This window comes from Arvicola amphibius, chromosome 1 (assembly GCF_903992535.2).
Source record: "Arvicola amphibius chromosome 1, mArvAmp1.2, whole genome shotgun sequence".
NCBI lineage: Eukaryota > Metazoa > Chordata > Mammalia > Rodentia > Cricetidae > Arvicola > Arvicola amphibius.
Genome location: NC_052047.1, coordinates 125,526,857 through 125,550,982, shown reverse-complemented (window position 1 = coordinate 125,550,982; position 24,126 = coordinate 125,526,857). Strand labels below are relative to the sequence as shown.

At 43.8% G+C, this 24,126-nt stretch overlaps 1 protein-coding gene across 1 annotated transcript in view; it reads right to left on the bottom strand.

Moving 5' to 3' along the window:
• Positions 1-14,836, bottom strand: part of Lcmt1 (leucine carboxyl methyltransferase 1) — a 55,490-nt gene extending 40,654 nt beyond the window's left edge. The window contains 1 exon segment of the mRNA XM_038317225.2: positions 14,592-14,836. Coding sequence (XP_038173153.1) covers positions 14,592-14,698 — 107 coding nt within the window. The 5' untranslated portion in view covers positions 14,699-14,836.
• Positions 14,837-24,126: the final 9,290 nt, after the last annotated feature.

Here is a 24,126-nt window from a genome sequence, read left to right as displayed (position 1 = left end):
TCCCACAGGCCAGAGTGGTTTTGTTTTTTAACTTTTCATTGATTCTTTGTGGATTTCACATCATGCATCACGATACCACTCATCTCTCCCTGTCCCCTTGCTTCCACCCTTGCAACCTGCCACCCCCCCCCCCCCCCCCCCCCCAAAACAAATTTAAGAGTAAAACCACTAAAACAAACAAACAACCCAAAATCTCAGTGTGGAAGCTATAGTGTAGCCCAGCGAGTCATGTAGTACACCCTTTAATCCAAACATCTGTACTTGTGTCACTGCAGTGAGTCACTGGTCTGGTTCAAGGCCTCTGGCTTCTGCCACACCCTCGATATTAGGCCCTCACTGGGACTCTTGGATATCCTATTGTTGCCTTGTGTCATGGAGATCCTGAAGCTTTGAGTTTGTAGGTCCAGCCCCTTCACAAGCTCCAGCAGTTCATAGATGAGTTGGGTGTTGTGGGGGCTAACTCATAGGCCTGGGTGGTAGCTCAGCTCGTCAGCCTGGCAGCTTTCCCTCACCATCACCACCCAGTGATGCTGCTCCCCAACACTGCCCCAGCTAGCTCACCCAATGTAGCAGACAGCAAGGAGCGCTCACAGCCTTGGGTTCAGCTCACCCACACTCATAACACCAGGGCCAGCTCTACTGTTTAGCCAGGGGCGAGGTGCAGGGCCTGCTCTCTAGATAGCTGCACTTGGTGAGTGGCAGGGCCAGCTCTTCTGTTCTCATGCCCTTGAGGTCGAGGTCAGTGTTCCTGCCTGTCTTGTTGCAGAAGCAAGGGGTTGGGAGGAAGGGCTTATTTCTCTTGCCCTTGCCATTCAGGGGCTGGAGTTTTAAACTGAATAAAAAGAATAAAAAGCTGAGTACCAATGTTCATCTCTCTCTGCTGCCTGGCTTTTGTACTGACCGACTCATCTATCTCTTTGCCACTGTTCATTCCACAGTTTGACAGTCAGCTTTATAATTAAAGTTAGTGGAAAATTCTCCAATTTTGATCTTTTCAAGAAGACACTTTGGCTCTTTTTTCCAGATCCTTGTATTTCCATATGCATTTTGGAGTGAATCTGCTATTTCTTCAAAAAAGATGGACAGGATTGTGATTGGACTACGATGACTATATATCAATATCAATTTGAATAGAACAAAAATCTGTTTTTTTGTTTTATTTTGTTTCTGAGACATATTCCCAGACTGACTCTAAACTCACTATGTAGCTGAAATGGCCTTAAACTCCTGATCCCCCTGCCTCCACTTCACACATGCTGTGAATACAAGTGTGCACTATCTCACACCTGACTCAGAAATCTTCCAATATGAGAAAGCACATTTCCATTTAAGTCTTTAATCTTGATCAGCAATATTTTGCAATTGTCTGTGTGGAGAGGTTTCATGTCTCTCATTAGATTTATTCCTACCGTATATAGTTTATCTTCTGTCCTATTATAAACGATATTCTAGTAGTTTATTTTCCTGTGCATGCAAATACATGCACATACAATACATCTGCCTGACAAAATTCTACCTAGAATATATAATGAGACCTCCAACAAATGAAAAATAACATCAACAAAAACAGGAAAAATATTTGAACACACTGGACAAAAGATGTAAAATGGCAAATAAATACATGAAAAAAGAGCTTGATGTCATTAGTCACCAGCAAAATATAATTCAAAACCATAACGAGATGCATTTCACATACACTGGCATGCCACATGTGACAACAATCTAGAGACTGGAATTCTAGGGCATCGCTGGAGGGACTTGTAAACACACGAGCCAGAAGGAAAATCAGTGTGGTGGTTGAAAATTAGCCCACACTATGACTGGGTTCAACAATTAGAACGCATTAGTGATTAACTGAGTCACCAATAATGCATCAGCGTGGCATGAAAAAAGAAATAAAATGATTTCCCCTTGGAGTCATCTAACCAAGGCAGATCTGAATTCTCTGCTTTGTGCTCCCTGTGTCCTCTGTCCTCTGTCGTCTGTGTATGAGTTTCAATCTGTGCCTGCCAAAGGCTGTCTTGTGAATCTGTCCCCTGCATGTTCTGTGTGTGTCTGTCTGTCTGTCTTGTGTGTGACTATGTCTCTGTGTGTGTCTATCTGTGTCTGTGTGTCTGTCCCTCACAAAGGCTTTTGTTTTATACTTACTGAACAGCACAGAAAGCATCCCATGGAGAAGGAATGGGATACTTGACAGAAATCTTTTTTTTTTTTTTTTTTTTTTTTTTTGGTTTTTTTTGAGACAGGGTTTCCCTGTAGTTTCTAGAGCCTTTGACAGAAATCTTTAACAGAGTTCTACAAGGAGTTAAGTCACTGGCTCCAACTGATCCCACCTGACCAGACAACAAATACTGTTTATCAACCAGTATCCATAAATGGGTGCTTTCATCCTTTATGGTAGATCTTTGGGAGCTGCTTCCAGTTTCTGTATTTGCTGCTTTCAGCTAATGACTCACATGTTTTACTTTGGTCTGGGGAATAGAAGAGTACAGAACTTAAGACTGCAGCTTCGCCTTAGCTGAGGTTGTAAAAGCTGACTTCATGGGAATCCAAGGCAAGTAAGGTTGATTGCTCCATTGTTCTCCTAAAGGCAGGTTAAACAAACAGTCTGAGTACACAGCAGGCTATCAGTCTTTGGTCTTAAGTGACCTCAAGGTGTATTATTAACTGGCTGTGTGGTCCAGCGAAAGTTCCAGTCTCTTAGAATGTAAGAGATATTTTCAGATTACTGAAAATAATCGCCACAACTAGGCAACTCCAAAACAAGAAAAATCTGAGAGAAATGAAGACTGAAAAAAGAATGCTGACCAAGCCTATTCACAACGTCCTACAGGACCCATTGAGTGTCCATCAGCAGGTGAGCGAACAAATCCCACAACAGAAACAGGAGCGGACGACTTCTGACCAAGCAGACTCCTAAGCTCGCTTACTGACCAGGCCTTAGCCACAGGCTCTACAGATCTGCACGAGCACTATCTACTGCTCACAGCTTAGGAACCCATCTCCAGGACGACCCTAACCCACCTTACGGCACCTGTCTAAGAAAAGCTGAGGCTGTTACGAGGAGCAAACTGTTCTTCCAGCTGGGCCCTGCCTGTCACCTGGCCTGGCGGGTGGGGGAGGGCTGACATCACAAACATCAGTTAACAAAACCAGGCAGATCTGACATGAGCCAACCCTACCTTCCCAGGTTTGTAAGCCCCAACTCTCTAACCCCACTGAGCCTCTGCACACCTCAGTGTTTTCTCATTCTTCCTTGAAACACTCAGCCAGTCAGTTCTATTGAACTGGAAGCCTGCTTCAGTTCATGCTAGACTGAGTTGGAATGCAGGAGTTTTCCTGATTAAAATCTACTTTGTTGTCTGTGTCTGTATATCTTTGATGATATACACATCAATAAACCTCAAAGAATACACTGAATGCTAGAACAAGCCTTTAATTCCAGCACTTTCTGAGTTCGAAGTCAGCCTGGTCAATACAGTAAGTTCCAGGCCAGTCAGGGTTACACAGTGAAATCCTATGTCAAAAAAGAATATATACATGATTCATTATAGAATGTCCAAGAATAGTCAAATTTGGGCTGGGGATATAGCTCTCTGATGACGGCACATGCCTTAAATCCAGCACTTGGGAGGCTAAAGCAGAGCTGGAGATTGAGGTCTACATAGAAAGCTCCAGGGCAGCCAAGGCTACATGAAGAGACCCTGTCTCAAAACAACAACAAAAAGAAGTCTCTTCGGTAGGTTTCCCCCAAAATATACTGCCCCCTTGATGAAAGGAGACTCATGGCACACTCTGCGGCCACTATCTTCTCCTTTTGCTTTTCCTTCCTAAACCACTGCTGATCAAATGAACTAGGAGAATTTTATAAACTTTCCTTATCCTGAAAACAAGGGAAAGGGCTCAGAATAACATACAATTAAGTAACTTTTAAGTCAATGATTTAAGTCATCAAAGTGAACAAAAGCAATAAGGTAGACATATATACACTAAATATGAAAATTTAGTATATACAGAACATGCGGTTCAAGTCAGCACAATCAGTAGATAAGGGGTAAAATTAACACTGTAACCTTATAACACATATAATATAATCTTATTTCAAAACATAAAAACAAAACCCACCAAAATACTAAAAGCAACTCTTACAATGAATAGGAATGGCCTTCCCATGGATTAGTCAGAAAGTAAAGAATGCACTGGGGAGGTGGCTCGCTTAATAAAATTCCTGCCATGCACAATAAGGACCTTAGTTGAACTCCCCAGGGCTCATGGTAAACCTCAGGAACAATGGTATATTGTAACCTCAGTACTGGGTAGAGAAGAGACAGGTGGATCCCTGCTGCTCATTGGCCAGAGCTTAACTGATCAATGAGCTTCAGATTCCATAAGGTCCTGTCTCAAAAAATAAAGGTGGAGAGCCACCAAGAAAAGATACCTGACAGCCAGGCGGTGGTGGCACACGACTTTAATCCCAGCACTCAGAAGGCAGAGGCAGGCGAATCTCTGTTGAGTTCGAGGCCAGCCTGGTCTACAAGAGCTAGTTCCAGGACAGGCTCCAAAGCTACAGAGAAACCTGTCTCGAAGAAGAAAAAAAAAGGGAAAGAAAAAAAGGGAAAGATACCTGACATCTCCATGCTTCCACATGCATGAGAGGGTGTGTGCACACATGAGCACATTCATGCACACACACACACACACACACACACACCTAACTAGTGTCAGAAACAGCATCATGAACATTAACAACTTCCTTTACTATGAAATGTACCAGGGGCTGGAGAGATGGCTCAGAGGATAAGAGCCTGCTCTTCCAAAGGTCCTGAGTTCAATTCCCAGCAACCACATGGTGGCTCACAACCATCTGTAATGGGGTCTGGTGCCCTCTTCTGGCCTGCAGGCATACACACAGACAGAATATTGTAATCAAAATAAATAAATAAATATTTTTTAAAAAAGAAATGTACCAAACAAATTTAACTGAAAGACACACATTAGCCTTACAGAAAATACCTCATCAAATACAGAAGGAAAATTACAATAGTGTTCAAAAATCTTAAAAATCAAAAATAAAAATCAAAATAACCAATAATAAGGATGTAGCTCAATGCAGCGCTTGCCTAGCATTAACCCAAGGCCCTGGGTTCAATTACAACACTGTGTAAACAAAACAAAACAAAACCAGAAAACAGGAAAAAAGACAACCCAAAAGAAAAGATGAAATGGTGACTATCCACATAAAGCCAACAGGGAGCAGATTAAAAATGAACATTCTAAGCTGTAAATATGAATTAAAATAGGAGCTATTACTCAATAGAAATTAACAAGAGAGAATATTTTCTACCTGGCAGTTGATAACAACTTAAGAAACTGAGACTATCCCATAATTCATAACATGTTCACTTTGTGTAAGAATGCAACCCTCAAAACCCCTTTCTGAGATGATTCTGCAACTACATCCCAGGAATCTTTTACTGGAAAGCATATAGAAAAGTGATGGTGGTCACAATACGATTTTTATTCCTCCTTTCTATTTTTTAGGAATTTAATGAGTATGACCTCTCTGCATATATGTCTGTATACTACATGGGTGCAGTTCCCTTCGAGGCCAGAAAAGAGTGTCAGATTCCCTGGAACTGGAACTTCAGCTCACAGCATGTAGTTAGCTGTGCCATGGGGGTGCTGGAAACTGAACCCAGGTCCTCTGGAAGAGCAGCCAGTGCTCTTAACTGTTGAGCTATACAACAGGATTTTAATAGCAACACTGGAACCATTTTAAATCAGGTTTAAAATTTTAAAAAGCACCCAAAGCACAACATACCATAGACACCGCGCAGCCGCTAAAGGCAATGAGGCAAACTGTTGTGAAACCACAGGCATAAAATGCTCACATTAAGGCGCAAAGGGAGGAAGTGCTCACCTCTGTCCTATAAGAATTGAACAGTTGGAGCCAGAAAGACAGCTCGGCAGCTAAAGGTCTTTCTGCCAAACATTAACAACCTGAGTTCAATTCCCATGTGGAAAGGGAACTGATTCCCACAAACTATCCTCTGATCTCTACATGTGTTCCATTGTTCCAATGCATCTACACACATATACAAAAAAAATGCAATTTAAAAAGAAAAAGAAAAGAGAAAGTAGGTCTGGCAAAGCACAAATGCAGACTGAGTGAGGTATGGATGCATTCCCAACTGGGGTAGGAAGGACATAAACCTGAGGCCGTCTTGGGCTACAGAGATAAATCAGAAAGAGAAAGGGGAGGAGCAGAAAGAAGAGGAAGGGAACGAAGGAAGGAAGGAAGACAGATGGGTGGGAGGGAGCACAATGTAATTTACTTCATTCATGGGCCAGTTGTGAAGCTCATTCATCTTCACTAGAATGGTCCCCTTCTGTAATAGTATATTTTCTCTTGAAATAGAAAGTAGAACCTGCTTTGGAAATATTTAGATCAAAATCTCCACCTTGCTCTCTGGTGCACAGTTCTAAAGATGTAATCAGTGCACCAGAAAGGCCTGGGCCACAGCCCTCTGGGCAAATCTAGCTTTGCCTAAAGGTAACCCTGTAACCTGCTCCTGTGTCACATGGCTCAAAGGTATGCATCCCTGCTCTGCGCTGAGTTTATTATTCTCCTGGGAGACCCAAACATTAAGCAATAGATTTGTAAATTATGCCTGAGCTGCTGACCACAAAGAAAACACACAAAGTGCTAGATAAACAATTAACAAAGGTATGGGGAACAGATGCAGCATTGAGTGAATGTGTACTGCTGATATGGGAACAGCCATGTCACGAACCTTAATACCTCAGACTCATGGTACTGGCAAGGCCTTCCCCAGGTCAGGCTTGGAGGAACGGCAAGGCCTTCTTCTGGTCCTTATGTCTGTACAAATACTGACAGTGTGTACAGAAAGTATCACCCATTGCGTCCTCCTCTGGGGTGACTGCAGCCTGAGACTGCTTTCCTACAAAGATCAGCTAACCTGACTCCTTTAGCAGTACATAATAAAAACACACTGAGTGTCTGGGCTGCTGGTGTACTTTCAGAGAGTGGGGCCCTTCCAATTTCAGCTTTTTTGTACATTTCTATGAGTCTGTCATTTCTTCATCCCCCTATCACCCCAATTAAGACATCCCATGCAGGTCATGGCATGTGGGTATCAGAGGCATCTGTCTGAGGGAGCCCCATCTCAGCTGACCGAAGACAAACATCCTGTGATCATCTTAAGAGTACTCAGTCTCACCCACACCCATCTGTTGGCCTCTCTATCAGTTGTTCCTCCTTCCAAACGCATCCAGAATGTGATGGATTTGCAGTCCTGCCCCCATGACCAGCCTGCCCTGAACGCCAGCAGCTCTCACTGAAGGTATTCCTGGCAGCGAACAGTCTTCATCTCCCTGCCTCCATCTCTGCCCCCTACAGTCTGTCCTTCACAGGAAGGCACAGTGGGTAAACATCACACTGTGGAGATTTATACTTTGTGGCTGATAAAGGTCTAGGTTTTCAAGTGACAGGATAATGTTTGTGATTATAAAAAAAAAAAAAATGACCCTGACTAGCAGGTAGAATACAGACATGTATGTATTAGGGGACTGAGGGAGGGAGGTGAAGCACTGTGCTGTGGCACAGAGAGAAGGCTCCCTTTGTCACCACCCATCTCCTGCACGACGAATGGAGGAGTGCTAGACCACGTCAGTCCGCCCATTACATCCTCCCTCTGTGGGTCTCGCCAGCATCCTCCTGCAGAAGCCTCTCCTGCTGCCCACTGCCCACCTCTGGCAAGTTCTAACATATTGCTCTGCCTCAGAGCCAATGCTTCTGCTCATACCTAGCGCCTCTTCCACTGTGCACAGAAAGCAGCTTTGACCTCTAGGAACTGGCTGGCTAGCAGGAGCCGGCTCTTCACCTGAGGTCAGCTGGCTTGGCACCCACAGCAAGACCACGCTGTTTTCCTGCGGGACGTGAACAACCTCGAGGAACACTCACACAAGGCATCTGCCAGAGTGACGAGCGACTCAGAATATGTGCACTGCTGAATTCTACACAGTGGTTAAAAATAAGATCACTGTCTCAGTTTGCTTACTACTGCTGTGATGAAACACCATGACCAAAAACAATTTAGGGAGAAGGATATATTTGGCTTACAGGCCCTGATCACAGTCTATGATAAATGAAAGTCGGCAGGCACCAAAGCGGAAGCCCTGGGGAACACTAGTTTCTGGTGTTACTGTGCCCTTGCCCTCCAGGGTGTGCTCCCCCTGCTTTCTTATACAACTCAGGACCACTTGCCCAGGGTGGCGCTGTCACTTGTCCACGGTGGACTGGGTCCTCCCACATCAATCATGAATCCAAAAAAAATGGCTCCACAGACTTGCCTACAAGTCAATCTCATGGAGACATTTTCTCAGTTGAGGTCCCTTCTTCCTAGATGACCCGAGCTTGTGTCAAGTAGACCGAAAACTATCCAGCACAGGCACTGGGTCACCTACAAAAATACCAGACACCCCTCTCTTCCAGCTCTCAAGTGACCAGATTCTCTCACGGTTTCGATCCTTCTCTAGACAAACCTTCTAACATGCCTGAGGGCACCACCCCAATTGAACTGCCTGGCCTCGCCTATTAGCACTTGAGCCATAGCAAATCTGTTCCGTGGACCCTCCTACAAACAACAGGGCTGACGCACACATCCTAAGAAGTATTTTCTCTCCCCTCCTGCTGAGAGAGTACAGTTACTAAACTCATCTTCTCTGGTGTGCTCTACAGGACAAAGGCAAATGTCACCACATGGAAGGACTATTAAGGAGGAACATTAATGCAGTGCCACTCAAAGGCATCTGTGGCCTGTTAGGCAGTATGCTGGAGGGGAAGGAAGTCTGGAAGTAGATAGTGTTAGGAAATTTACTCCCAGCTACTCACAAGAGTGAGACAAAGGACAGGAGTTCAAGACCTGTCTAGGCTATACAATGAAACTTTGTCTCAAAAACAAACAAACCAGGTGCTAAGGAGATGGCTTAGCAGGAAAAAAGTGCTTGACATACAAGAATGAGGGTCTGAGATTTAACCCCTAGACCCCAGGACACACAAAAAAAGCCAGACACCTAGCATGAGTATCTATAACCCCAGTATTTCCTAGCAAACAAAGCTCTTCCCGTGCAAGCAAAATAGATGACCCAAGTTTAGATCCCCAGCACTCGTGCACAAAGCCAGAAACTGTGCAACCACCACCCCAGTTCTGGGGGAAAACAGAGATAAGGGGACCCTGGAGCTCACTGGCCAAGAATCTAGCTGAATCTGCGAGCTCCAGGTTCAGTCAGAAATTCTTCCTCAAAAACTAGAGTGGAGTACAATAGAGGAAGTCACCTGACATCCAGCCCTGATGTCCACATGCACACACACATGCACTGCACCAGTACACACTTAAGCACATACATGTATATGCGTGAAAGTGCATGTATACAGGCAGACACAGACAGAATTTCTTTATGGACAAACTGTTAGGGGCACAGACAGGGTTGATTTACAGTAGTATCAAGTTGCCCTACTATGTGTTCTACAAGTATTCCAGGAGGAAATGAAAACCAGAAGCAGTAACATTTCTCTGAGATCCACCACACCCAGCAGGACCACTCCTTGCTACTGTCTGCCTTCTAGCTGCTCTCCTAATCCACTGAAGAGGTCTACTAAGACCAAAGGATGAGAGAGATAGAGGCACTGCCAACCAACTGCTGAAGGATGGACTATGAACTCTGGGCTCTGACTTGAGGATAGGGAAAGCCATGGCCCTGAGGAAAGTGGGTAAAGCTTCAATAATTGATCAAACCAACTGCAAAAGAGGACGACCGTACCCCAGGGTGGAGAATCACGGTATCATGGTGGGAAAGAGTGGTCACAAAGGATTGAGTACCTCCAGGCAAACTGGGTACTCAGAGGGACACTGAGCTCATCTACTGACTATATCAAGAATCACAGGAGGTGCATGCTTTGGTACCACATGTTCTAAAACTGCAATGGCACAGAGGTTAGTCTGGCCTTTGTGCGCGGATGATACAGAAATTTTAGAAGTGCTCCATATTTTGTGTCAGTCCCTGTAGAGGGTGACACAAAAACCAGCTGGATTGGAGAGATTTTAAGGAGAGGTTGCCCCAAGGCCCATGCCAAGAAAGAAGAAAGGAAAGAAAGAAGAAAGAAAGAAAAAAGAAAGAAAAGAAAGAAAGAAAAGAAAGAAAGAAAGAAAGAAAGAAAGAAGAAGAAAAATTAGAAAGAGGTGAGCACCCCAAGTTTTTAAGGAACTGGTTGAGTAACTGGAGGAAAGGGGAGCAATCCAGATGGATATAATGAACCTCAAAAAATGGAAAGGGTAACAAATAGCACAGAAAACACATACCTCAAACACCTGATCCTTGGGGATATAGGTGAGAAACAAGAGGGATCACTTGGGAAGCTTTCGAGTAAAGGACATCCCTAGGGAAACATCAACATTAGGCACAGGGAATGGCTACAGAGGCAGAGGCACTGGAGGGGCTATGAACATGGAGCACTCATCTCAGAGGAAATAGTACAGGTACCGTGGATGCTGGGAAACAAAAAACAGGGCGCCTGGCAGCACAGCATGACAAACACAATGAGAGGACGAAGAGAGTCGGAGTCTCTTTCATGCTGCTGTGGCAGAACAACTGGGTTTAGTACCTTAAACGGCAAATGATTCTGGTGGCTAGAAGTTCAAACAGCAAGGCACCAACCTGGCAAGACCCCCTGACTGTGTCATAGGAAGAGAGAAGTGGATGGGAAAGAGGCAGATAAAAAAGAAAAGAAACAAGGCTTTTCATGACAGCCCACTCTCACAACAACCAAGCCAGTCTTCCATTGACTGCTGCTATAGCATTGGTAACTATAAACCTGGCGTATCAAAGGAAGCCATGATGCTGACGGCCTGATGATGATGTGGGTGAAAGTGGCAATAACATCCAACCTGAAACACCTGCTATGGCTGAAAACACTCCATACTCATCCTCAGCACAACCTCGGACACAGACAACTTCACCACTGTTCCAGGACTCTGAACCAAACGAGGGAGCGAACCAAAACACAGTGACAGAACTGTAGGGGCCCTGGGAGGCAGGCTGACTGTTTAAATGTTGTTTCAGGATTTGATGCTGTAACTCAGAGTGCCAGGAACCAGCTACTACGTGGTCAGCAGCTTCAAACCCCCCGCCCAAAATCCAAAATATTACTAGTAAGTTTTTGACAACTTCAACTTCACTTTGCACCAAATTATCAACTGGTACATTAATATCAATTTTCTTTTTTTGCATCAACTTACATCAATTATCTCATTTAAGCCTCACATCTAAAAGATATGTTAACTTTATTATTCCAAGAAGAAGAAGAAGAAAAGAAGAGGAGGAGGAGGAGGAGGAGGAGGAGGCGGAGGAGGAGGAGGAGGAGGAGGAGGAGGAGAAGAAGAAGAAGAAGAAGAAGAAGAAGAAGAAGAAGAAGAAGAAGCAGCAGCAGCAGCAGCAGCAGCAGCAGCAGCAGCAGCAGCAAGGGAAAGGGAGGAAGACTTGTGATGGAGGATTCTCATTGGTTAATAAAGAAACTGCCTTGGCTTTTTGATAGGGCAGGATTTAGATAGGTGCAGTAGACAGAACAGAATGCTGGGAAGAAGGGAAGTTAGTATGCCTCTCCTCTCTGGGTCAGACACGATGGTGCCAGCCTCCAGGTCAGACATGCTGAATCTTTCCCGGTAAGACACCACTCGTGGTGTTACACAGATTATTAGATATGGGTTAGTCAAGATGTGAGTAAGAGGCTGAAACTAATGGGCCAGGCAGTGTTTAAAAGAATACAGTTTATGTGTTGTTATTTCGGGGCATAAGCTAGCCAGGCAGCCGGGACGAAAGGCAGGCCTGCCCACAGCTCCCACTACAGACTTGGGCAAAGAGAAGAATACTTTGTTCATATGTCCCAATAGCAATCATGTGATATCACAACTTTTGGCAAGACTTAAATGTTTTACATGACATGAAAACGTTGATCTCACAGGCAAGATGGCTCAGCAAGAAAAGAAGCTTGCAACCAAATCTGATGATCTGAGTTCAAGTCCCAGCATCCACAGGATAAAAAAAGGAAAGAACTAACTCACCCTACACCAGCAGTTCTCAACCTGTGAGCAGCAAACAGCCCTTTCACAGGTCTTGCCTAAGACCATTGGAAAACACAGACATTTACATTATGATTCATAACAATAGTAAATTTACAGTTATGAAGTAGCAGTGAGAATAATTTTATGTTGTGGGGGTCACCACCACATGAGGAACTGTATTAAAGGATCGCAGCTCTTGGGAGGTTGAGAACCACTAGTCTACACTATCTGCTGTCATACACATATGCCAAGTAAATAAATATAATTAAAAAATTTTTCAAGGATGCTGATCACAGCATCACAGAAAGCAAAGAGAATCCTCAAGTATATCTTAAGAATTAATTTATGGGAGCTGAAGAAATGGCTCAGTGGTTAAGATCAAGTACTGAAGCCCAAGCTCAACTTCCAACACCCACAATGGGTGGTTTACAACTGCCTAAAGCTCCAGCTCTAGGGGTCCTGACACCCTCTTCTGGCCTCTGCAGGCAACCCCTGCCTGCCAACACGGTGTGATATGAATATGTTTTTAAAAATATACTGATTCTCACAGACAAGGACGCAGTGCAAAATACCTCTGAATGCATAACACAACCACCAGCAACACCCACCATGTTCCCACACGGTTCTAAACACTCTACTGATAGTAAACATCACTGAATCTTCAAAAGCACTTAGAAAACCAGCATTGTCATCTCCACTTTCTTTTCTATTTTTGATTTTTACTCTAGGTGATATACATTTGTGTGTGTGTGTGTACGTGTGTGTGTACATGCATGTGCAGGTGTGTACAGCTCTGCATGCACATACACATGCACAGCCCTTATGTTGGTGGTAGGTGTCATCCTCTATTACTTCCTACCTTATGTTTTGAGACAGGGTTTCTCACTGAACCTGGAACTTGCCAACTTGGCTAGACTAGCTGGTCAGTAAGCTCCAGGGATCCCTTTGTCTCCACCTCCCCAGGCTGGGGCCACAGGCACGCCATGCCCAGTTTTTTAATGGATGGTGGAGATGTGGACTCAGGTTCTCATGCCTGCACAGCAAGCGTTTCACTAATTAAGCTATCTCCCCAGCAGAGACAAGAAAAATAAGGCAAAAAGAGAAAAGAAAGAAAAAAGGTTAGCGGGCTGATGAGACGGTCAGTGGGTAAGAACACTTTTTGTACATGCATGAGGACCTGAATTGGATCCCCAGCAACCCATTAAATGGGGTATGACTGCACACATCAGTATTCCCAGAGCACCAGGGAAGAGGGGATTGCTGAGCTTGCTAAGGTCTAGCTGAAAAGGTGAGTCTTGGGTTCAGTGAGAGATCCTGCCTCAAGGGAACAAGGCAGGGTGACAGAGCAGGACACCCAACGTCCCCCTCCAGCATCCACAGGTATACACACACCCACACACCCGTGTGTGTGCACATACACCACAAACACACAAACACACACACACACACACACACACACACATTTTTAAGTTAGGAGCAAGTTTATACAGCTCGGGCAGAGCCTGGCTCCAGAATTGTCTAATACTTTAAATCCCTAATACTTCACTCAAAAGCGTGTATTCCCCACACTGTAATAGTCTCTGGCCCCCAGCCACTCCTCTTATTCCAGGGTATTGTTCTAATTCTAAAGCCCCTACTCCTCCCTTGTTCTAAACATTGTCCTACTCCCGTCCTTCCATCTTTTCTTGCCAGTTTAAACATCCCTGTCAAAATTCCAAACCCTAAAGATACTGCTGACTCTCTATGAGCCCAGCACTAAAGGATGAGCTTACTGTTCCTCCCAACTGGGCTATGAGTCTAGTAGGTCCACGCCACGGCTGTTTTGCTCCACCAGTGTTCCCAATCACTGAAACCCTACCAACTAACACAATGTAATGTCTCAATAACTTTGTTGAGAGGGAAAAAAAATGAATGAATGGCATGCAAGCTTTGTGTTTTCTCTAGGTACACCTGCACTGGCAATGCCCCACCACCATCTGCTACCACTCCACAAATACGGTGGTCTGTGTGTGGTACAGACTCTACAAACAAACACTGCGGGACCCAGGACCTACCACCTACCCCTCGGAGGACTGACTTCCAAGAGCACAGGAATCATGCCCAATTTTAATAGGTTGCAACCTACAAAGCAAGAAAACTTGCATTTCCAACCCATCAAAGCTGTAGTTAATACTTGCAACATACCCCGTCTTACCTGAAGGCCAAGATCAAGTAAGCTTTGTTCAGCTCCTTACTCTCAGTCGTGGTACCTCAGGTTCAAACACACGCGGTCAGTATGACTTAAATGAACCCCTCCCTGCTCCGTGCACTTCCCAGGCGTGAAGGGAGGTCCGCTCCAGGTGGGTGCGGCAGCTCCTCCCCAGTGTCCAAGCGTGTGCTTTGGACAGCGGCCCGCCTGCCACCTAGGCCCGGGACCCCGGCGCCCATCGCGAGCCCCGCGCCCCCACGCACCTCTTGCAGAGAGAAGCATCTTCGCAGGTGCCGCGCACTCCCTCGTCATCCAGGTCAGAGTTCGAAGCGCAGGAAGAGAACGAGGACTCCCTCGAGCTGGTAGCCATGTTCGTGGGATGTTCTGGGGTGCGGCACCCACCAGGGACATGGAAACGGGGGCGACGAGCAGTGGGAGACGCGACAAAAAAAACACAGACACGGACCAGAGCGGCAGGACTAGGGCTCGCTAGGCGGGCGCAGCCCAGTGACGCCGCCCCCGCGGGCCGCCCAGCCACCTTCCTGCTGATTGGCGCCTGGGTCATGACGTTTATTAGACCAAGCTCCTCGTCCACTCAGACCATGGAGCGGCCCATTGGAAGGCTCTTTAAGCTCCGCCCACAAAACCCGGAAGTTTCTTAAGGTAACCCCGAGAGGCTGGGAAAGCCGCGATGCTTTCTGGAATATGTAGTCTTAGGTGTTGTGGGGTTTTCGTTTGCTTTATTGTTGGTCAGGAATTTTTATAAGTATGGTCAACTCAGGGCAGAAGTGCGAGCAGGATCCTTAGCACTGGGACGAAGAGCAGAGAATCCATCGAGAAGAAACAAGTCTAAAGTATGACTTTCTGTCGCCTCTCAGTGTCATTCAGCAATGTAACAAATGTTAGAGTCAGCACTGTGGCAGGTCCCATGATTTGAATTATTAGGAAGTGGCTCAGAGCGTTTGCCTGGTTAGGGTTCTTGACAACGGAGAAGAAAAATTTGTAAAAAGATAGAATGGAAAACTGCATAACTGTGACAGTAAACTAGGGCTGGTGTGGGGCTGTGGGGAGACAAAAATTCCTTGACTTCTGTGTCAGAAACAACGTATATTCCATGAGAGATATTTTTACATGTTTATAAAGTTCATGCCAAGCAAAACTAATTTTAAATAATGTAATGTATGTAATAAAAATAGTACATGAGAATAGTACATGAGGAGTATATAGGAATCAAGGTTTAGATGACATAAAATGGTGGGAAAAGGAGAGAAGTCTGTGAAGCTAGAGAGGGAGTTCAGTTTCGCAAATGTTTCATAATTGTGCGCCTTCAAATGTGCATTACCGGTATTTCATGATGGATCACTATAAAACACCTTCTAAATAAAATTGAAGGGTTTATGTTTCATTTTTGTCTGTTGTTTGGGAGTGAGTAAAAGATAAACTCTAGTTTTATGAAGTTTGAATCATGCCTATAAAAGGTGTGTGAGGATAGGGCAGTGATGAACACTTGCCCATCCTTCCCGAGGTTTTGGGTCTAAGACCAGAAACACGCGTGCGCGCATGCACACACACACACACACACACACACACACACATGCACACATATACACACACGTGTGCACTCAGTCATCATGGTCCACACCTCTAGTTCCAGCTTCTTGGGAAGCTTGGGCAAAAGGACCCCCTTGAGCCTCGTGTTGGAGGTCAGCTTGGATAATATAGCGAGACTCCATTTCAACTTTTAAAAAATTATAGATAGTTTCTCCTATAACCCAGCCTGGCTTTTAACTCACTGTGTAAACAAAAATGACCTTAAATTTCTAATCCCCCTGCCTCTGTTTCTCCAGTACTGGGATTGTAGGTATGCATCACCACATACAATTTGTAAACTGTTGAGACTCAAAGCCAGAGCTTTGTGCATTTTAGACAAACATTGTACCAACTGAACTACATCCTGACTCAGTCTGTTAAAAAGGAAAATAATAAATCAATATATGTGTTCATATCTTTGGTTTTACTTCCTATTTACTGGAGACACAGGTAATCACTGATAACTTCCAGGGAAAAGGGCAATAGAAACAACTGGAGTTCTGAAATGTAGGAGATAATCCTGAGGTGTCATGATAAAGTACCCTGATGAAAGCAACTTAAAGGACAAACACTTTATTTTGTCTCAGAGTTTGTTTCAGTCACTGTTCTACTGCTGGGAAGGGAAACAATGACAGCTTATAAAAGAAAGCATTTAATTAGGGGCTTGCTCATATTTTCAAAGGATGAGTTCATGGTGGTGAACATCAAGGTGGTGAGCGAGTGAGAATGTAGAATGTAGGCAGGCATGTGCTGGGGCAGTAGGACAGCTTGCATCTCATCTGAAAGATGGAGGCAGAGAGAGAGGGGGGAGGGAGAGAGAGAGTCTATATGAAGGAGAGGGAGAGGGAGAGAAGGAGAGAGGAAAAGCGAGTGAGTGACTGAGAGAGACTGGGCATGCTACAGGCCTTTGAAACCTCAAAGCCTACCCCCAGTAACACAGGTCCTCCAACAAAGTTTCACTTCCTAATCCTTTCTAAAACAGTTCTACCAATTAGGGACCAAGCATTCAAATATATGAGCCTATGGGGGTCATTCTTATTCAGACTATCACACAGTCCCAGAGGGATCAATGGAGGGAAGACATGGGAGTGGGCAGGGAAGGCATGCTGGCAGGACCAGGAGGCTTATTGGTCACACTGAATACACAGTCAGGAAGCAGAGAGCAGTGGATGCCAGCTGGGGCTTAGCTCCCTTTCTCAATTTACATAACCCAGGATCGAGTCAGAGAATAGTGCTACCCACTATGTGTGTGTAGGTCTTTCTCACTTAAATAATATTAAGAGAATCATCTACAGACATTCCCAGAACCCTGTTTCCCAAGAAATTCTAGATTCTGTCAAGTTGACATTTAACACTAACCACCACAGGGAACAAACACACCTTTTTCCTGAAGTGGTTCCCTGCAAAGCACATCACAAGCTTAGTGTCCCAGCTTGACAGTGTATATCACCTGTGGTGTCAATAGTTAATAAATACATCAAGAGCAAGTTTCCTGGGATAGTGGTCCCATATGTTCTAGATTTGATTGGTTTGTTCTGCCTCTTTGAATGGCCATTCAAGCACAATTTGCTTTCACCTTGAAAGGGACAGGATACCCCAGGGTACCTGAACAACCCTGCCACTAGATACAATCTTTGTTGGGATGACCCTAACACCTCTGCCTTTCTCCAAGAGTACAGGACTGATGTGGGATTCTCCTCTATATGCTGTGAATACCATTGGTTAACAAAGAAGCTATTTTGGGCCTGTGATATGGTAGAGCAGAGCTAGGCAGGGAAAACTAAACTGAATGCTGGGAGAAAGAGGGGCAGAGTCAGAGAGAAGCCATGGAGCTGCCTCTGGAGACAGACACATCGAAACCTTGTTGGTAGGCCATGACCCTTGTGGTAAAATATAAAATAATGGAAAGGGGTTAAATTAAGATGTAAAAGCTAGCCAATAAGAAGTGATTTAATTAATACAGTTTCTATGTGGTTATTTCCGGATCTGGGAGGTTGGGAAACAAACAAGCCTCCTCCTACAACAAATTGGTGTTCCAACATGGTGACTATATCCATGTTAAACCTGAGAACGCTTGGAAGGGAATGTTAGACACAAAATAACAAAGTTTAGCTAAATTTTTTTCCAGCTGGTGGCTTGCTACAGCTCCATTAAGAGAGGTCTTCCTGATGCAGGGATTTCAAAACAGCGACTTCCTAGTTCGTCGGTACAAATGGCTCTGGCTCCTTTGGGAGGTTCGGCTATGGAGCACTTGAATGGGGTTTGTGAGCCTGGGTACTTGTATGCCCACTTGGGAAAGTAGCTGAGACCATGTCCACATCTCAGCACCCCTGGCCTGGACAGGTGGTGGGATCAGGTCTGCTAGGAGTGCACAGGCAGGAGGCATGGCAGATTCCTGCTACCATACACAGAGATATTTCCAGGCCATGTAATGCTCTGCATGACATATTTAGCTATTACTCAGATAAAAAGGGTTTATATGCTGCATGGTGCTACCCAGAGTTGAGGTGGTGAGGATGACTTCTACCCAGCAGTCCTAGAACCTGCGGTGAACTACCTCTACCATATTTAAAGCCTGAGATAGGTGGAGCCAGCACCCAGGGCCCTGAGACCAAGCTGATTAGCATTTTAAAAAGTACTATTGGAAAAAGGATTAATGATAAATTCATTAACAAATAAATTAATAAAGACAGATTCAGATTTTTTTAAAAAAGACCTCTAAATGGGTTACAGTGTTGGATAAATGTACAAAGGCTTGGGAGAGAGAAGAAAAAAATTTTTAGACAGTTATAAAAGGAAGTAAATGGTTTTAAAAATAAAAAACTCTTTAAAGAAACAGAGTACATACAGTCATACATAGATTAAAGGAGTAAAGATAATAAACTAAATATTAAACTTGTAGAAAAAGTAACAGAGTAAAAATAATAAGCCACGTAAAGATGGAATATACAAAGAGTGTCTGAAATATGTATATTATTGTGTTTTCTTTGAATTTTTTGACTGTGAAGGAGCTAAGTAGAGTGAGACATTTCATTGTATGGGCTGCTAAGCTAAACCAGCATAAAGGTATCTTGACTTCAAAATTTGAGTCTAGGAATATGTTGCTTTGGAAAAGAGGTTCTTCTTTTGTTTCCACAGAGGATGAGAACCTGTGGAATCCTTCCAGACTAAGGTGGTTTGATGGACCAAGATCCTCCGAAAGGTTGCCGTGAACACTCCCCAAAATTACTTTGCCCAATAAACAGCAGGAAACAGTTTGGAGAGAACTATGCCAATATTTTCAAATATTGTTTATAAATGTTTGTTTACATTCAAAGGGGGATATGTTATAGAGATTTGTATCAGTATGGATCTTGCTTTAAGGATACAAATTTAAATTCAATTTTGTTATATGTATATTCCTGATATTGATTAAAATATTGTGTTTGTGCAGCTCATTTAAAAATGTAATGTATAATTAAGAAATATAGGTTAGAAGCTGGAGAGATGGCTCAGTGGTTAAGAGCATTGCCTGTTCTTCCAAAGGTCCTGAGTTCAATTCCCAGCAACCACATGGTGGCTCACAACCATCTGTAATGAGGTCTGGTGCCCTCTTCTGGCCTGCAGGCATATGTGTAGGCAGAATATTGTATACATAATAAATAAATAAATAAATAAATATTTTAAAAGAGAAATATAGGGAATATTTATAATATTTATATAGAGAATTATTTATAATAGAGAATTATTTATAATAGTCAAGCTTGTAGCCATGTTAGTTAGGTTTTCTAGATATATAGAGATATATTTCATATAGATAGGAATTCTTCAAATCTTTCAGATACCTTCAGAACATGGCATTTAAATGTTTTAAGAAGTTAGGACTTTTCATGACATTGAGACACATCTGCTCTTGGCAGCACCAATCTACTTCAAGAGGAAGATGGGCACTGAAGAGGCTCTTTATGGCATTGTTTAGCCATTTGGGCAAGAAACTGCTCTTGCCTGGTCTGCTTGATGCTATGCTGTGTGAACTGGATGTGCTGGACCCACAGAGAAATGACTGCTGAACTTGCCGAAAGGGGAGATGGTACTTTGGGGTTCCTGCTTCATGATAAAGTCTGCCAGACATTCTATAGGACTCAGAAGAAAGTGACTAAAAACTGCCAATATAGGTGGAACTATCTTTGAAATTTCCTGCTTCATGGAAAAATCTGCCAGATACTATGGGTCTATGGGCTAAAGATTGGGTGTGCCAATGATTCAGAAGAACTTTGGGTGACTGTCCAGGCAGCAAGATGTCTCTGTCAATTTTAGAGTTTTGGAAGTTGCTTGCTGCTGCACCAGTGCAGCCTGGATGCGGAGACTGGCGCAGGGGTGTGTGTGTGTGTGTGTGTGTGTGTGTGTGTGTGCCGGGATTGAGACACGGAGGCCTCTTTTCAGGTGGAAGAACAGCAACCTTTATTTTGTCCCGAGCTAAAGCCCTTTATACCTCTACTGCTTCTGTGGAAAACCACCAGCCAAAAAGAACACAAACATCCTTGTCAATTACAGACTACAAGGAAGTTCCGCTGTCCGTCAGGGGGAGTGAGGCCAGCTAGATCACAACAGCTTACAACGTACTTTCTATTTACTTAAGTAATATTATATCCTTCTGGAGTCTTTGATGGAATTAAGAATTTGTGGTTATAGTTTTCCTTAGTTATGATAAAAGATATAAATATTGTAACTATAATTCTTGCTTTATAACTGTCTTGTTATATGTAATTTTACTATATTAAAGTTAAAACCTTCCTTTTTATTTAAACAGAAAAGGGGAGGTGATGTGGGATTCCCCTTCTGCATGCTGTGCATATCATTGGTTAATAAAGAAGCTGTTTGGGGCCTGTGATAGGGTAAAGCAGAGCTAGGCAGGGGAAACTAACCTGAATGCTGGGAGAAGGAAGAGTGGAGTCAGAGAGAAGCCATGGAGCTGCCACCAGAAACAGATATGCTGGAACTTTGTGGTAGGCCACACACCTCGTGGTAAAATATAAAATAATGGAAAGGGGTTAAATTAAGATGTAAAAGCTAGCCAATAAGAAGTTAGAGCTAATAGGCCAAACAGTGATTTAATTAACACAGTTTCTGTGTGGTTATTTTGGGAGTCTGGGCAGCTGGGAAACAAATAAGCCTCCTCTTACAACACAGGATGACATTGCATTGTGACAGCCTCCAGAGAAACACTTTAATAAATGTTAGTAATAATAATTAATCGCTATTTTCTAGCCCATTTTGGATTATCATGAGAATATATTCTTTGTTTACAAATTGAACTTAAGCACAGCTGTGCTGTAACTAACAACCTAGCCTGCCGTGGATAGGCTCCTCCAACAAAAAACTCTAGAATTTCTTTCTCTAAAATGAAACCAAGAGACACTCCTGCTGTTACTGTCAGAGACTCCTTCCGTGAGGTTAGTGATATCCACCCATGTTTCCTGGGGGTTCTGGGTGACTCAGTGTGATTATAAATTGTCTATGGGCTTCTAATGCAAATCACTTTGTTGGCCATGTACTACTGCCATTAGAGTGGCACACATCCTGCCCACACTCTGAGCTTTTCTGGCAGTGGAGGCTCTTACACACCCTGAGCTTGTGATCCTATACAAGACACATATTAGCCTTTGGCCATGGAAGCATCAGCACAGCTAAGCATGAAGAAGACGTCTTTCCTACAGATTGGGGCCAAAATGGAGCTCTCTAGCATATTTGACCTGATGCTAGGGGTAGCCTTCCTGTTTTCAGCGCCTTGTTAGATGAGGTGGCACTGGAGAATCACCCCTCCCTTAGATGCCTTTCTAACAAGGGGATCAACTGAGTGAACTCCCATAAGAGTGTCTGTGCTGCCAGGCAGTGATGGCTTTAATCCCAGCACTCAGGAGACAGAGGCAGGTGGCTCTCTGAGTTTGAGGCCAGCCTGGCCTACAGAGTGAGTTCCAGGACAGCCAGGCCTCACAGAGAAACCTTGTCTTAAAAATCCAAAAGAGAGGGGGCTGGAGAGATGGCTCAGAGGTTAAGAGCATTGCCTGCTCTTCCAACGGTCCTGAGTTCAATTCCCAGCAACCACATGGTGGCTCACAACCATCTGTAAGGAGGTCTGGTGCCCTCTTTTGGCCAGCAGGCATACACACAGATAGAATATTATATACATAATAAATAAATAAATATTTTAAAAAATCCAAGAAAAAGAAAAAAGTGTTTGTGCTTTATGAACATTGCTGCCACCATCCACCATCATAGTTGATGAAGCTCATCGCAGTGTTGTTTCCCCCATAGCTTGCATATCCTCAATAAAAATGAGACAGTGAAAGTATAAAGTTTAGCCAGGCAGTGGGTTCGAGACCAGCCTGGTCTACAGAGCGAGTTCCAGGACAGTCAAGGTTATACAGAGAAACCGTGTCTCAAACCCCCTCCCCAGAAAAAGTGCAAAATTTAATGTGAAGATCCACAGATTTGTTTTGAATGACAATTCTAACTGTATAAAAGTTCGAGTTGTAAAATTTGGGTCTGGTTAATCATGGAGGTGATGTTTTTATTTTCAGTGTTTTAATAATAAGGTTTATAAAATTAAAAACAATACACAAAGGTGGGCACAATTGCCCAGCTCCAGGTAGCCATCTGAGTGCTGAGTGCTGTCTCAGTTCATTCAGTCTGCTCTCACAAGCGACCATAAATTTGGTGGTTCACAGATAACAAGGTTGTTTCTTACAGTCTTAGAGATTGGGAAGCTAATGACCATATTTGGTGTCTGGTGAGCATCTTTCCAGCTCACTGATCATGCTTTCTCGCTGTGTTCTCACTTGGAGAAAGGATCAAGGATCTTTTATTTTTTAACAAGAGCCCCCTAATCCCATCATGAGCACTTTTTTTGTTCAAATAACCTAATCATATCCTCAAATCTCCACCTCCAAACATTACTATCTTAAGGCTTAGGATCTCAATATTTAAATTTGGGTTTGAGGGAAAGACAAACATCAAAACTGTGGCAATGTCCTAGCCAACAAGTGGCTCCATCTGAGTATTTTTCAGAAACTCAAGCATCGTGAGTTTGCCTTGTGGGTGAAGACCTGAGATCATCTCTTGCCTTACAGATACATACTTAAAACATATTCCAAGGTAACAAATGCCTCTGCGTTCTCTAAGGCCATGACATAAAGCATTGCCAGAGGACTCCCATTGTCTTCAGAGTCCCACACATCAGTGCTCATGATCAGGGAGCTTGTTTTGCATGGTGGCACTTGAGAGATTGAGGAGGAAGAACGTAAGTTTGAAGTTAACCTGAGATATATAAAGTTAGCCTGAGCTATGGACAAAGACCTTGTCTCAAAACAAATGAACATCAAACAGACGAACAACAACAACAAAAAAAAAAAAAACCCTGTAATACAAAATAAGCATTCACTGAAACTTCCATTTGTGACCAAGAGGTGTTTATAGGCTACTCCAAAACTCCCACGGTGTTGTACATTACTCTCCCTTCCAAACCTTCCCCCCTTCACCTGACAGCTATCAGTTATGCCTGCGGGGGCACACACAGTCTCTGCAACAATGCCACACAGCTCCCTTGATTATCTGCAGAGACCAAAAGGGAGACATCATGAAAGCCCAAATCCGATTAGTTGTTAGTCCATCTCGTCCGTGGTCCTCCCTTACCTGGCAGAGCACCTGCTGGTTAATTCTCCTGCTCCCTAGAAGGCTCCAATATCATCAAAGCTTACAGTTGTGAAAGGGTCCATTGAAATATTATTCCTGAGGTTAAAATCCAATACTGACTTTAATATTTTCCTACCATCATTTGTCTGCAGTAAGAAACTGTGTTGGGTCTTTCCTTCCTTCCTTCTTTTTTTTTTCTTTCTTTTTTTTATGTCAATGTAACACAAATTAGAATCACCTAAGTAGGGAGTCTTTCTGAAGAGTTGTCAGCGCAGGGGGAGGCAGCAGGCAGAGCTGCCGTTAACACAGATCGGGGTGTTCCTAGGTTGAGATGAGGAGACAAGTCAGCCTTGGCTAGAGACAGAGGACACTACAGGAGGGAGCTGAGAGATGAACTAGTGAGGAGCTCACGTGGTGCAGCTGTGCTTGTCCCCCCTCCAAACTTTCCCTTGCTTGCTCGGTATGGCTCCCATGTCTGCAACAAAACTTATGGGCACACCAGAAAACACAGACCCATCAAACAATAACTTAAAGAGA